The sequence below is a fragment of the Amblyomma maculatum genome, chromosome 1, assembly GCF_055883805.1.
Source record: "Amblyomma maculatum isolate TAMU_Amacu chromosome 1, ASM5588380v1, whole genome shotgun sequence".
Taxonomy (NCBI): Eukaryota; Metazoa; Arthropoda; class Arachnida; order Ixodida; family Ixodidae; genus Amblyomma; species Amblyomma maculatum.
The window spans coordinates 43,384,366-43,398,605 of record NC_139344.1 but is presented as its reverse complement, the minus strand read 5'-3'; the positions used below and the strand labels follow the sequence as shown (position 1 = coordinate 43,398,605).

The 14,240-nt window shown below is 45.7% G+C and overlaps 1 protein-coding gene across 4 annotated transcripts in view; it reads right to left on the bottom strand.

Moving 5' to 3' along the window:
• The window catches only part of LOC146202230 (complement factor H-like), a 277,186-nt gene that overhangs the window by 212,425 nt on the left and 50,521 nt on the right, over positions 1–14,240 (bottom strand). For all 4 annotated transcript variants that reach the window (XM_084588027.1, XM_084588026.1, XM_084588028.1 and 1 more), the window contains exon 7: positions 13,446–13,516. In XM_084588027.1, coding sequence (XP_084444153.1) covers positions 13,446–13,516 — 71 coding nt within the window. The remainder of the gene's footprint in view (positions 1–13,445; positions 13,517–14,240) is intronic.

The following is a 14,240-nucleotide window of genomic DNA, read 5'->3' as shown; positions in this document are numbered from 1 at the left end:
CCGAAATATTTGAGCTCTGTGCTAGGTCAGCTCAATTTCCTTCGTTATTGGTCTACTTACTCGTGTTTCTATTCATCTTCAACTCACATTTCTGTAACGGTACGGTACAGTGTACGGTATATATGGTAGGCGTGATGTGGTGCGATATATGTTGAATTTGTCATCTTTTAACTGCACAAAAATGTATGAGGGATACTGTAGGTAAGTACTGCAAAATAATTTCAACCACGCAAGAATGCTTAACAGGCTCTGATGTCTGACAGCCAACTCCAAATTTGAATTTACTTGACTGTGAAAGCTACCGCCGAAGCCAAGATTAGATTCCGCAACCATGGGCTCCACAGTTGAACATCAAAGTTACTGAAAACCGCAGGGTTGGTCATGACGGGAAACAAAGCATCGTTTTGGTCACTGGAAGTCTACCCCTTTTCATTGGCTGAGTGTTCCTTCACTTCCAAAGCACGTTTCAAAATAGCTGGCGGACTCTCTGTTGCAGTCTTCGTTGCTTCAAATGTAATATTGCCACCTAGCATTGCCAGGTGGCACATGACAGAAGAGAGAAGGACGACGAAGTGTCGCTCGCGCTTGCGCGCCTGTGCGGGTTTCTGCCGTTGTGTCTGGGCTGACCCCCTATCATGAAAGCTCTCCTTGGTGTCCCGAGTTACCGACTAGGTGACATTCTGGTTGAGGGGCTGGGTAAAACAGTCGCCTATTTAAAAGACACCATGTGGAAGACGTCACGACAGCCTTGTACTATTGGACACCCCAGTACATCGCTCCAATTGACGGCTCCAGGGACTCTCCGAACTTCAGCCATTAGCCGCCACCGTGACATCCAGCTCTTCTACTCAGCAATTTGCCGGCGTCACGCCGGCCTTTAACTACACCTTACAGGTCCCTCTGGTGCAGACGTATTTCCACGGGGACCTTTTTGAGGATGTGGAGGACTGGTTCCTTCAGTTTGAAATTGTCGCTGCTTTCAAGCAGAGGAACGACACCGTCAAACTAAGGAATGTCTACTTCAGCCTTGACGATGGCGCGTGTACCTGATTCGAGAACCAAGAGCAAGTTTTAACATCGTGACCAGAATTCCGTCGTCAACTGCTCGAGGCTTACACCAGCGCAGATTTCCGCGTACATGCAGAACGTGCCCACCATTCTCGCTCCAAGATAGCGAATGGGAGTGCCCAAGCGTACGTCGAAGACATGACACTCCTCTTCAGGCAAGCCGATCCCGCCATGCCTGAAGACCAAAAGGTGAGGCACTTAATGCTGGGCGTGAAAGAGCAGCTGTTCTCGGGTCTTGTGCGCAATCCACCGTTGACTGTCAACGGATTTCTTGCTGAGGTTACCAGAATCAAAATCTAGGTCGTACAACAACGCGCCCAGACTTACTGCCGACCTTTCCATATTGCCACAATAACGGAATCATTTTGATCTTCGGAGCGGCATTCTGACTCTGCGGGAACTGATTCGTAGCATCGTGCGCGAAGAACTACGTTCGAGAGCCCCCTTTCTCCCGTCAATATTCTCCCGTCAATACGCGCCCACTATCGCTGCCAGGGACAGACACCCGGCTCACATATACGGAAGCTCTTCAGTGTCAGGCTCCCACTTCACCGCCGCCCATTCTCGCACCGCCAACAGTTCCACTGCCCTCAGTGCAACCAGTGCAGTATTTCGACGATAGACCCTTGCCCAGACGTAAAGCCGAAATTTGGCGCACGCCTGACCGCCGTCCGCTCTGCGTCCACTGCGGAGAACCCGACCATCTCTACCGTGATTGTCCGTCTCGGTCTTCATGGCTTCCGCATCCATTCACCACCTCCCCGGTTTGGCGAACGACACCGAGTTATTGAAGAATATGATCAAAATACAGGGAGGGTGGCACTGTTTTACCGCACGGGCTCGGGTCAGCTCAAAAGCTTAGGGTGGGCTGGAAAATGGGCTGCTTCCTCGGGTCTGGCCCGCGCTCCGTTTTGATACTGAGGTCCAGGGCTTCCGCAAGTTTTAAGTTACGGGCCTGCGCCGATCTCAGGCCCCTTCATAAAGGGGTTGTGCACAGATTAAAAGTAGAGGCTTTCAAAGAGCAACACGAATAAAACTGGGGTATGGTGCTGACTGAGAAAGAAAACAAATACTCAGCGCTGATATACGTACCTATTCTTGGTGTCTACTATGCTGCACTTTCCTCACGCTAGAAAAATTACAAACAATATTGATTTGTCGAACCTTTGCCAGAAACATTTCGAAAATGAAAGAACCCCTGCGCTAAACGTTTTTTCAGAGGCTTGTTGATAAGCCCTTACTACTACTTTGTTGACGCGGAATGAAGGAGAGCTCATTTGTAGACAGAGTTTAACCACCGTTCCGCACAGTGCTCTATGTTCGAGCAACTAAGGACGCGTACATCTGACCGCGCTGAACGATACAAGAGAAGTTGAAAACGCAAAGCGCAAGACCCTGCGGTGACCTGCACACGCGAGGCGTGTTTTGTGGATATTTGAGAATTGAGTCTGGAGCACGGCTCATTCGCACGAGTGCGTTCCTACGCGGCATCGCTGGCTCAGGGATCTCAGCTGTTGGCTAGCGAACGCCGCCGGATACACCAAAGGAGCTTCGCAGATGCTCGAGTTTGTGTTACCTCTCACGACTGGACATATGAAGGGCCTTAAGAACCACTGGAGAAGGACCTTCATTCGATTGCTCGATCGACAGGCAGCCCCTGTTCAGAGGTGGAGTCTGATACCTGCTTTCGCCTCGCAATAACAGATTCTACGCTAATAAGAGAGTGTATTGGCTCCGGATTATCCTGGCTTCGCTTCTCTCCTACGCAGAAATGCGACCACTGCGGCCGTAAATTCAGCCCGCGAAATTGTGCTCATTGAAAAAATGTCATTGCTATGTCAACGAGGATGTTTTTTTTTTATTTGCCCATCACGGGCATTAAAAGATGTCTGATTAAAATCTAAAGTTATTAAAAAGTTTATTGTGCGTGTGTGCAACATCTTTTACTTGTCTCTCGAAACTTTAGAGTTATTCGCACACAAGATCACTGTTCAGAAAGCCGAGTGTGTGAATTCGTCTTTGTTCATTATTGTTGTCCATAACAAACCAATTTTTAAACTGTTATTTAGTGCCAGCGCCTTTCCAGATTACTTCTTTACTTGTGCATAGAAGAAGGCTGGTTGCCCTTATCCCTATCTCCGCTTCGGTAACGGACCTGGTTCATGGGCCGGACCAGGCCTCACATCGAGCTTGGCGAGCAATGGCCGTGCTGATTAGAGTGATAATGTAGCAGCCCTGATTGGGGCCGGGCTCGGACCTGGAGTTTCTGGTTCAGGACTCAAAGCGCAGCCAGGCTATGCTTGCGGAAGTACAATCCTTGTTTTTATGCCCTGTTCACAGGAATCTCAGTCGAGGCGCGTGCACTCATAGAGGTCTAAATCTTTGACGGAGAGTAGACCGTTCATCTCCCCCTCCCCTTTCTTCTTGTTTAGCTGCGGCTGTTGAGGGGTGCACCAGAACCTCAGTGCATAACAGCGAACACCGTGAGCCGGAGTTTTCTACAAATGCTGTATTCTATTAGCACGCGTCGCTTTGCAGGAAACTTCAGCAGGCGGTCGTCAAAAGGCTAACTTTGCGCACCTACGCAATGCTTGTTTGCACATTCCGCATGGAGTGGTTAACATTTTCTGTGGCTGCCTAGCGCAAATTTTTAGAGCGCAGCTCTTTCGCGCCCGTTCCTGCGTTTCGCGGCGTCGCCGTTGTCCCTCGTAACCAGCTTTGCAGCCAAAAAAGAATGTCACCATAGGATAGGGCGTGACGGAAAGGTGTGCATGGCTTTGTCGGCTCTGTAAAAGAGGAATTGGTAACTAACTAGTAACGTAATTGCCAGCGTCGTCGTTACCCTCGTAACCTACTCCGCAGCCAAAAAGAGTGGTTACCATAGGATAGAGCGGAAAGGTGTGCATGGCCTTTTCGGCGCTGTAAAAGAGGAACTACTTGGTGTATCGGAAAAGGAATGTTACCATAGGACAGAGCGTCGTGAAAAGGTGTGCAAGTGGCAAAACGGTTGATGTGGTTTATTAGTTAATTTTTTAGGGCAAACAACAATAATAATTGTTTTACAGAAAAGGAGAGGCGCAATGTCTGTCACACCTGTTCTGTGGACACCTTTACCGCTCCATAAAGGAAGGGAGAAAGATGGGAGTGAAAGCAGAAAGAGTGAAAAGGGTGTAGCAGTAGAGGACTCCATAGTAATTTCGACCACCTGGAGATCTTTAACATGCACTGACATCGCACAGCACATGGATGCCTCTTCGTTTCACCTACAGCGAAACATAATTAGAGTCAGTTAAGTGGCTTATGAGAAAGGAAAGGTCCGGTATCTGTCACTCGCGGGAGAGGAACTATTTGGTATAGAATATATGTGTGAAAATAAAAAGTTGTCTGTGATTGTGTATACATGTCTTGCTCTAATTCTCTCCCTCAATCTATCGAAAATGTTAAACAGCTGATGATCTGTGCTCATATTTCACATTGAGAAGTAACGTAATCGTCGGCAAATTTTTTTATATTTTAATTTCGAAATCTCTGCGCTGAACAAATGTGCACCAAGAAAAACAATTCCTCTTTTGATAGTGCGAATCGATTGGTAGTGTAAATTTTAAGACGCCGCATGAAATTCCAAATTTCCTAGTGATTGTTAAGATTACCTAATTGCAAAAGGAAATTAGAATACAGAAAGCATTTCCAGCAGATCAATCGGTCGATTCGACAGTAATACATGAGTAGGTCTCGTTAACACTTCACAGGTCTCTAAGCAAGCTTTTTTCTCCCATAGGCACACATGCAGGTGTTAGTTGATGGTTAGGTTTCCCACCGAGGGCGCACGCAAGTTGCGACTAGCCTTTCTTTGCTAGGTATCGCGCAGAGTGCGGCGCAGATAGTGAGTCCTATTATTAAAGCACACCAGATCTTCGAGGCAAGCCCGCCAATAACTGTCTATACCAGGAATTTCACAGAAGCCCACCACTAATTTTTGAAGACGATTTCGTTTTGGATAAAAACCTTGCCTTTGTGGTATATTGATACCTAGCTGTTATGGTAGACATCAAGAAAAAAATAAACTACGTGGCTGATTAACAATATTCGAATAGCGAAGTTTTAACTATTACAGACAAGCCAAGCACCTCAGTGAAATTAGACACTTGCAACCGGTCACTAGTAACGGCTAGACCAGTTTTTAAAAATTCGAAAACGCAATTACTCTTACTCCTTTTTTCGGGACATAAAACCCTGTTTCCTTTCTTCATAGCTAAATAAATGCAGTGCAAATGAACGGTTATGTCCAATAAATTCGATGTATTTTTCGCTCATTTGTTTAATTACTTGGTCACGTACGTAACATACCCTTGGCAGATCTTTCTCGCTCGTGTAAGAGCTGCCTGCCGTTTTTTGTAAGCTGCGGCAACATTCGATATCACAACGGTGATTTCCGACGCAAAAGAGCCAAGAGCAGGATGCCTTCACCACCGGTAACATTTAGTAGTGTGCTCAGCACGTGTGAACAGACATATATGATCACTATCGGCATTTGTGATTCTCGATTTTGAAGCATACTTCTGTATTTCTCTTAAATTAAGCAGAGTCGTCATTAACAAATAACTGAAAGAGGTTAAAGTCCTCACTTAACTGGAAACAACCTGCTGGGATGTACGCGCAAGTGCCCGCTAATTTCTTGCAGTTGTTTTACGCTTTGAGGACATGGAGAGCTACACTCTCTGGTAGACAATGCCTAAAGTCTGGTTCCATAAGAGGGGGGAGGGGGGGGGGGGGGAGGACAGAGATTCAAGCGCAAGAAGGAAAATGAAAAAAAAAAGGGAATAGCAACTGGTGGTATTCTTTCGGATCGTTTAATATAGCAAAAGAAATAATTTTTAAAGCAGGTTTTTTTATTATTATTATATACCACACACCAGAAAAAGTGATCCCCGCGCTCTGCCGGTGTGTTCGATTGCATGTGGTGTAAGGTATAGTGGTACGTGGCACTTGTAATGCATAGAATATTTTTTCATGAGACCTCTATCTCATTGTAGAACTCATAACACCCAGGACAAAGGTAGGGTTTTCGAACAGTCTTGACTGGCTGGTACGACGGAGATTTTGTAAAAGTACTTAGGTGTCAATTAAATTTTTGCTACTTTATTGCACTTTATTGAAGCTGCGCGAGCTCGATGTGTTTTAAATACAATTTATATAAGAAGCGCGAGATTGAAAATCCCTATAAACGTATAATGAAACAGGTGAGAAAAATATAAACAATTATTTTGTTTTCTCCGCAAGCGAGGAAAGTGAAAACTAACCGAAAAATTCTAAAAACGACAAGGTTGGTCGGTTTGACAGGGGACGAGTATAGCCATAACCTCCTTGGAATAGCCTCTCAGTAATATCGCGCGAGGACATCAATTCTGTCAGTCAGCTCTTATAATACAGTACATTTGATCCGGCGAACTCGAAGAGATGGCATATTTGTAGCATGAATCCGTTCCGGCTTTTGTGTAAAGCAACCAACCTTTTATTTTCTCCATCTCGAGTATCTGAAAATTCAGATTTTCACGAAAACTCACTGCGTTTTTTTTTTTTTTTTAAGGAATGGTAGCGAAGAAATGTTCTTGCTGCCAATGAGAGTAATACATAATGGTTACCTGCTTCGTATTTATACATTTCCTTTAGATTCGAGCTCGGGGGTTTCAGACCCCTTTTAATGGTTATGTGTGGTCTCAGGACCCCGACACTCCCCCTGAATTAAAGCCTGCTTGTAGATACATTTTCGATTACGAATAGAACTTAACTCGCCCTTTCAAAAACCTACGGATTGCATGAACCGGAAAAGAAAACGAAGGGGACTATAATGATGTCCACTAGCTGCTAGTACAGCTGGATTGGCAAAAACGACATACCGCGCCTACTGTTTCCATTCAATGCAGAGGAAGGCACTCGACAGGGGCCGTTCACAAACCCCCATAGCCGTTCTACTTGCTACTTTTTCTGACCTCTCCATGCAGGTTCTACATACAGCGCTGTAGTTAGCCTACTGAATTCTGGGACGGTAATGATTACCGCCCCACCTCTTGCGGCGTTGTGGCATCAGAATCGTGGCGTACTGGTGCGCAGACCAACCCATTGCATTCAGCAACCACACTTTTGGCCACTTTCACATTTAGATGTGTTTTAATATTTATGTACGGATTAAAAATACCTATAATGCCTTAAGGAAATTATTATTAAGGAATAACAGCGCGGAAATGAAGGACAAGGGAGAAGGAAGAAGACAACACCTGCGCTGTTATTCCTTAAAAATGTACTAGCTCAACTCTCCGTTTTATTGAAGGAAATTATTGTAGAGGGATGGAATGAAACAATATGACAGCACAGATGACAAAACCAAGTCAATTGCAAATCGGCGCAAAAAAAAAATGCTACACCAGTGTCTTCTGTGATGATTGTATACTTCACTCATAATGCCCTTATGCCACATGGCAAGAGTTGGAAAAATTAAAAAGTTACACTTTGGTACATGGGATAAATAACATACAGCAGAGAGAAAAGCAAAGGTCACACTCATTCAAAAATTAAATCGGTTCAACGCTGCTGAATCAAATATTGAGCGAAAGCATTAGCTGCGGGTGACCGAGCGTTCTTCTTCTTCTCTTTTTCTTCTTCCTCAGCCCACATATAAAGCCCCGCTTTGACCAACCCATATGAACGTGCCTTAGTGGCCTATAGGGGTAACGTGAATGCCAGGGTCCTAGCAGGCTGATTCTGATATAACCGCCCCATATGAAACGAGAGACCCAAGTTGGCAGCTGTGTCACGTGGAGTGTGACGTCACAGCGTCACGTGGGTAAGACGTAACTGCGGCCGGGTTACGCGAAGGCTTGAAAGTACTAGTAGTATTGCTTTCGCAATAAAAGGAAGAATTTCGGGTCTGAGGTGCAAGATAACTGTTTCCTCGAGACAAATCCCTTTGACAAAACTGTTTCACTTACGTTTTGTTTAAGGAAAGAATCTCTGAATATGTTTATTCTGCGAGCGTGCTAACGTACTTTTTCAGAATGGTATGTATGTATAGGCAGGTAAGTTATGTTATATATCTATTCTTAGTTATTTCAATCCTTGAGTTGAATACGGTATAAAATCCCATATGTCATATACCATAGCTCATATATGATACCATATGCGATAGGCGGAAGTTTTTTGTTCTTTAAAGCAGCGACCAGTCCAGATACTTGGAAATATCGCGATATATTTTCGAAAAGTGATTGCCACCTGAGACAAAGCGTGCAGCACTTGCTTATACATGTTCAAGGTTTGCTATTTCGGACTAAGTTCATGGGCCCCAAGCGCTGCAAGCGTACTGAAGGATAAGGCGTACAGAGTCGTACACTCTTCGCTTGAACACGGCTCGCTGCCTTCCAAGCGCTATGGCGTCCGACCCTGCCACGCACTGTAGCAAAGTGAGAGGCCACCTACAGGTCGCTCTGTGCTTTGATTCGACATGCCACCGCGTCGGGCGCGATGGAGCTTTGAAGGCAGCGGCCGTGTACCGACTAAGGAGCGGACGACCCTCAACAATAGACAAATATATTGTCGACACGCTCTACAGGCTGTTGATTTCATATAGCGACATTTGTGATTTTGGGACCTGACCTCTTGGCCAAACATCTGTTGTAGCCCACCGCATCGACACCGGCGATGCTGCTCCTATTCACAAGCTACCGTACCGTGCCTCGCTTTCCGAGCGCCAGGTGATTCAACGTGAAGTCGACAAGATGCTGGCCGACGACATCATTGAGCCTTCAAACAGTCCCATGGGCGTCCCCTGCTGTGCTAGTACAGAAGAAAGATCGGAGCTGGAGATTCTGCGTTGACTATCGCCACCTCAACAAATTGACCAGAAAAGACGTGCGCCCTCTTCCGCCCATCGACGATGCACGTGATTACTTACATGGAGCCAGCTACTTTTCCACCGTCGACCTTCGCTCTGGCTACTGGCAAATCTACGTCGATGAACGAGACCGCGAAAAAACTGCCTTTATCGCTCCTGCCGGCCTCTACCAATTTAAAGTCATGGCTTTTGGCCTATGTAACCCCCTGCAACTTTCGAACGGATGATGGACTCGTTGCTGCGCGGCTTCAAGTGGACGACTTGCTTGTGTTATTTTGTTTTCTCGTCCACTTTTGACAGCGACCTCTCTCGCCTTTCTACCATTCTCGGGCTATTCCGCCGCGCCGGCCTTCAACTCAACTCCAAGAAATTCAGTTTCAGCCATCGGCATATCAATATTCTTGGCCACTTAGTGATAGCTGCTGGTGTTCAGCCTGACCCCGATAAGATTCGCTCCGTTTGTACTTTTCCCACGCCACGTTCATCTAGTGATGTTCGAAGTTTTCTCGGCTTGTGTTCGTATTTCCGTCGTTTCATCCAGAACTTCGCAGCCCTTGCTCGCCCTCTCACCGCCCTACTGAAAAAAGATTCACCTTTTTCTTGGGGCCCTGACCAAGCTGCAGCCTTCTCTGAACTTATCGCTGCTCTCACCAATCCACCCGTCTTGGCCCATTTCAATCCTTCGGCCCCTACCGAACTCCGCACTGACGCAAGTGGTCATGGAATTGGAGCTATCCTCGCTCAGGGACACCATGGCCGCAGCAGAGTGACTGCGTACGCCAGCCGCCTACTATCTGAGGCAGAACAAAATTACTCTATCACAAAGAGGGAGTGGTTAGCTTTTGTTTGTGCTATTGCGAAATTCCGGCCTTATTTGTTTGGGCGACCCTTTACTGTTATCACGGACCACCATACCTTGTGCTAGCTTTCTTCACTCAAAGACCCTACTGGACGTTTGGGACGCTGGGCGTTAAGGTTGCAAGAATACGGTTTTTCCGTGGTTTATATGTTTGGTCGGCTTCATCAAGATGCAGACTACTTGTCCCGCCATCCTGTCGATCCTCCCAGCTCTACGGCCAGTGACATTGACGCATACGTCCTGTCTTTAACGGCCTTTCCCCACATAGGCGATGAACGGCGCTTGGTTTCCGCGCTCCGGTCTATCATCGACCGTCTGACTACCGGCCAGTCTCATCCTGCTCTCGCCATGTTCGTACTCCAAGGGGACGCATTATACCGCCGCAATATGCGACCTGATGGCGCTGAGCTCTTGCTCGTCGTTCCGAAACATCTGCGCTCCTCCATTCTGGAACAATTTCATGATGCCCCCACCACTGGACATTTTTACGTGTCCCGCATGTATGACAACGAGCGCCGACGTTTTTACTGGCCGGGTCTCTATCGCTCAGTTCAGCATTATGTGGCCGCATGTGAGCTGTGCCAGCGTCGGAAAAAACTGCCGTATTGCCATGTGGACACCTGCAGCCCGTCTCCATCCCGGCTGAGCCGTTTTTCTGTGTTGATGTTGATTTGCTTGGACCCTTCCCGGTCATTTCCTCGGGCAACAAATGGATCGCCGTAGCGACCGACTATGCTACGCGGTACGTCATTACCCGCGCGATTCCTACTAGCTGTGCTACAGACGTCGCTGATTTCCTCCTGCATGGCGTGATACTACAACACGGTGCCCCTTGTGAAGTACTCATGGATCGTGGTCGCTGCTTCCTCTCCAGAGTAATTGACGAGTTACTTGGTGTGTGCACCATCCGCCACAAATTTACCACCGCCTATCATCCTCAGATCAACGGCCTCACAGAACGCCTCAACCGTACGCTCACAGATATGTTATCAATGTATGTCTCCGGCGACCACCGGAATTGGGACAATGATCTACCCTTTTTAACATTCGCCTATAACTCTTCTCGTCATGATACCGCTGGCTACTCTTCCTTTGATACATCGCTACCCGCTACTGACGCCGCTAGTACTTAAGCTCTTGATGCCATCTCACGCGCTAATAATAATAATAATAATAATAATAATAATAATAATAATAATAATAATAATAATAATAATAATAATAATAATAATAATAATAATAATAATAATAATAATAATAATAATAATAATAATGATTTATTGCCAACAAATTTACAGAATAATAACCAGCCCGTTTAAGCAAACATGCATGTGAACGGAGCTAGGCAGTACAGCGTCGCTGCATACGTGCCGCATTGATACGAAAAATACATGGAATGAAAAGAAGAAAAGAAATGACAAAGCATTTACAACACAAATCAATGAAAGCGTAAAATAAATCCGCTATACAGTATTCCTTACTGATAATGTATCGAGAATGAAACAGCAGAGGCTAACCGTAAAATGCTCAATCGCATTGCACAATTGACCGAATGGACTGTTTAATTTTTCGAAGAGAGGTGGGTGACGTATCCATTTCAAATTTATTGAAGATAGAAGGTACATAAAAATTCCGGGTTTTTTTCCCGTAATTTGTATAGACACGCGGAACTATGAATTTTTCTGTATGGTTCAGCACCGGTAACATTTAGTAGTGTGCTCAGCACGTGTGAACAGACATATATGATCACTACATTGTGCGAAAAACTTCTACCACGCTACACTGAACCCGAAGTCTTCAGCACCACGAACTTTCGACATTGTGCACGTGACACGACTCAAGCCGTATTATTCACGCCCTGCTTCGTTTACCTAGAACGCACCGGGACTGTGCTTCTGCAGAGGGGTAATGTTACGTGGCGTACCACGCTGGCATTCAGCAAGTGAAGAACGAAGTGTCTGGGTGTGTGGACGAGGACGACGCTCAGTGTTCAGTTGTGCGATTAAGCGGTGCCCATCGATTCCAGAGTGGTGTTGCCTACTGGTGCGTGATTTCCACTAGTAACAATATCACTCTAGGTTAACAGGTGACTGCTTAATATTTCGTCCGAGAAAATATAGCACTCGACCAATATTCAATGTTATGTGATATACGTGAGTATTCCATGATAAGGTGGCAGAGAAAACAATTTCCATATATGTGTAAACTGTCGCAGTGGATAGGGAGGTTCCATGATGGCATCAGCTTTGGGAGTTTTTCAGGCGCAGCCCTCATGGCGTTGCACTTGTAAAAATTAAGTGTAGTCTTCGCGGAGCGATGCCACAATTAAACAGAGTTCAGATCACTCTGTAAACTTCGGCTATCCGCCTAACTAGTAATCTCGCGGTATATATACGAGATTCGCCAGCGTTAAATTTTGCACGGCTGGTGCATGGTCAGCAAGGTCACATATACAGATCAGGAAAGGCAAGCGGCCCAAGACGGACCCCGGCGGGACATCACAAAAGAGGAGCACGCTTCAGGAGTATACTTAACATCCAGACCCACGCACTGCTTTTTTTTTAAAGGTTAGCACGCTTTATTTAATGTTAAGAGATTAGCCGGTGTATTAAGGATGAATGTTGTATGTAACTGAAGTGCATGCGAAACATATTAAAACGCCTTCCGAAAGTATAAATATATGCAGTCAATCTGTGCACCTCTGTTAATCGTGGCTCCTGTATTCTAAATAAACTCAATCAATTGTGTATCACAAGAGAACCCAGCTCTAAAGACATGATATGTTGAAAAAAAGAAGTTATTGCTCGGTGATCTATTGGGCTAGTTCAAATGACATACTCATGTATTTTACATAATAAACTTACTAATAAAATAGGCATACAGTTATTTGTCCTCGTTTATTCATAACTTTCGTAGATCGGAATTACGTTTCCCTTAATGCATTCAGGGTGTGAGACTACATGTAAAAGGGGCGCCTTAAATAGTATATAGAAAAGGAGCAAGGCTAAAGCGCAGTTTTTTAAGAACGAAATTGAATATCTCATCTGGACCAGGGGCGGAGTGAACATTATTCTGTTGTAAAGATACCGTGACCCCCCCCCCCCCCCCCTTCAGAAAAAAATACATAATTCACCTTTGGGAAGACGGAAGTGCTTTTTAAAGAAGTTACAGCGCTTGTACACTCTGAAGACTGAAAATATGCATTAAAGCGTACAGCTTTAATTGGCATGGTAGCTTATCCTGTCGATAACATCCGGAATATTTGCCTTAGTGTTTTTCTTACTTTCTTGACATATTTCCGCATTGTAATCGTGTTGAATTTAAATCTGTAACGTAAACTGTAAAGACACGTGTTATGTGATTTGCACATCTTTTTTGTTGGGGCCGTGCCGAGCTGTTCTATTCCTGAACGCAACTCAGGGTTAATAAACAGCCTATTCTTTTTTTTATTTATCAGGTTGCATAGTTGTAAGAAAGAAAGAAAGCATGTTCTCGGTTAAGCAAACCAGTTGCACGAAAATGTTGGCAGGAAACGAAAACAACTGATTCTGATATATTACTGCTTTTGTATTCCCAGTCGCCGTTAAGATGACGATAAGAAACCATGACAGCGACGAAAAAAAAAGCACTTACCCGTGTGCGAAATCTTGCGGACGTCTTGCGGTAGACTTCAGAACCAGGGCCAGGGCTTACGGTACATTTGACTGGAATATAATAGAAAATATCAGCTTGCGAACTTTCTCTACAAATGGCACGGTTAATGAAGGAAGCTCGGCCGCGCAACAAAAAGTAATGCTATCGCGTTCCCACAAGTACGCAGCCTTAAGTGCCTCGACTGAATTTTTTTCACTCATGGGTGGCGGTGGGGACTCTCGGCCAAAACAATGCCTCCCAGTGTCAGCCCATATCTACTCAAATATCGTCGTCGACAGCTACGCTCTGCCCGCTAATTCACGCGGAGTTCGGATCAGTTCGACGCGCACATGGCAGCCGCTTCCACAGAAAGAGTACGCCCTAACAATGACTTGAAGTCAGTCTAAACCGACAGTGTCAAGGCTCCCGTTCCGCGAAATGTCCGGCATTGACAGTGGGAGCGAAAACTTACGAGTATATCTCTTGGAAGTGAAGTGGCCGTGTACTGACTGGTCTGCGGACAGTGAACGGAGCTGCCGACTCGAGTAGCCCCCTAAAGAAGGGAATCGAACCCATCGGAACCCTTTGATTTTGGGACATATACTTGTTAGCCCAAGGCCACGCCGGCAGGTTTGTAAGTGAGTCTTCATGTCTATGTCGGGTGGTATTTCGCATAATGCAGCATCTTTCGACTCTATGCTGATGCGTATGTGTGGGCAAATAGAGGCATAAGTTAAAGGAGCAGTGATTGAGCGAATAGCAAACTGTATATGAACGTGAAGGGGTTACCACAAG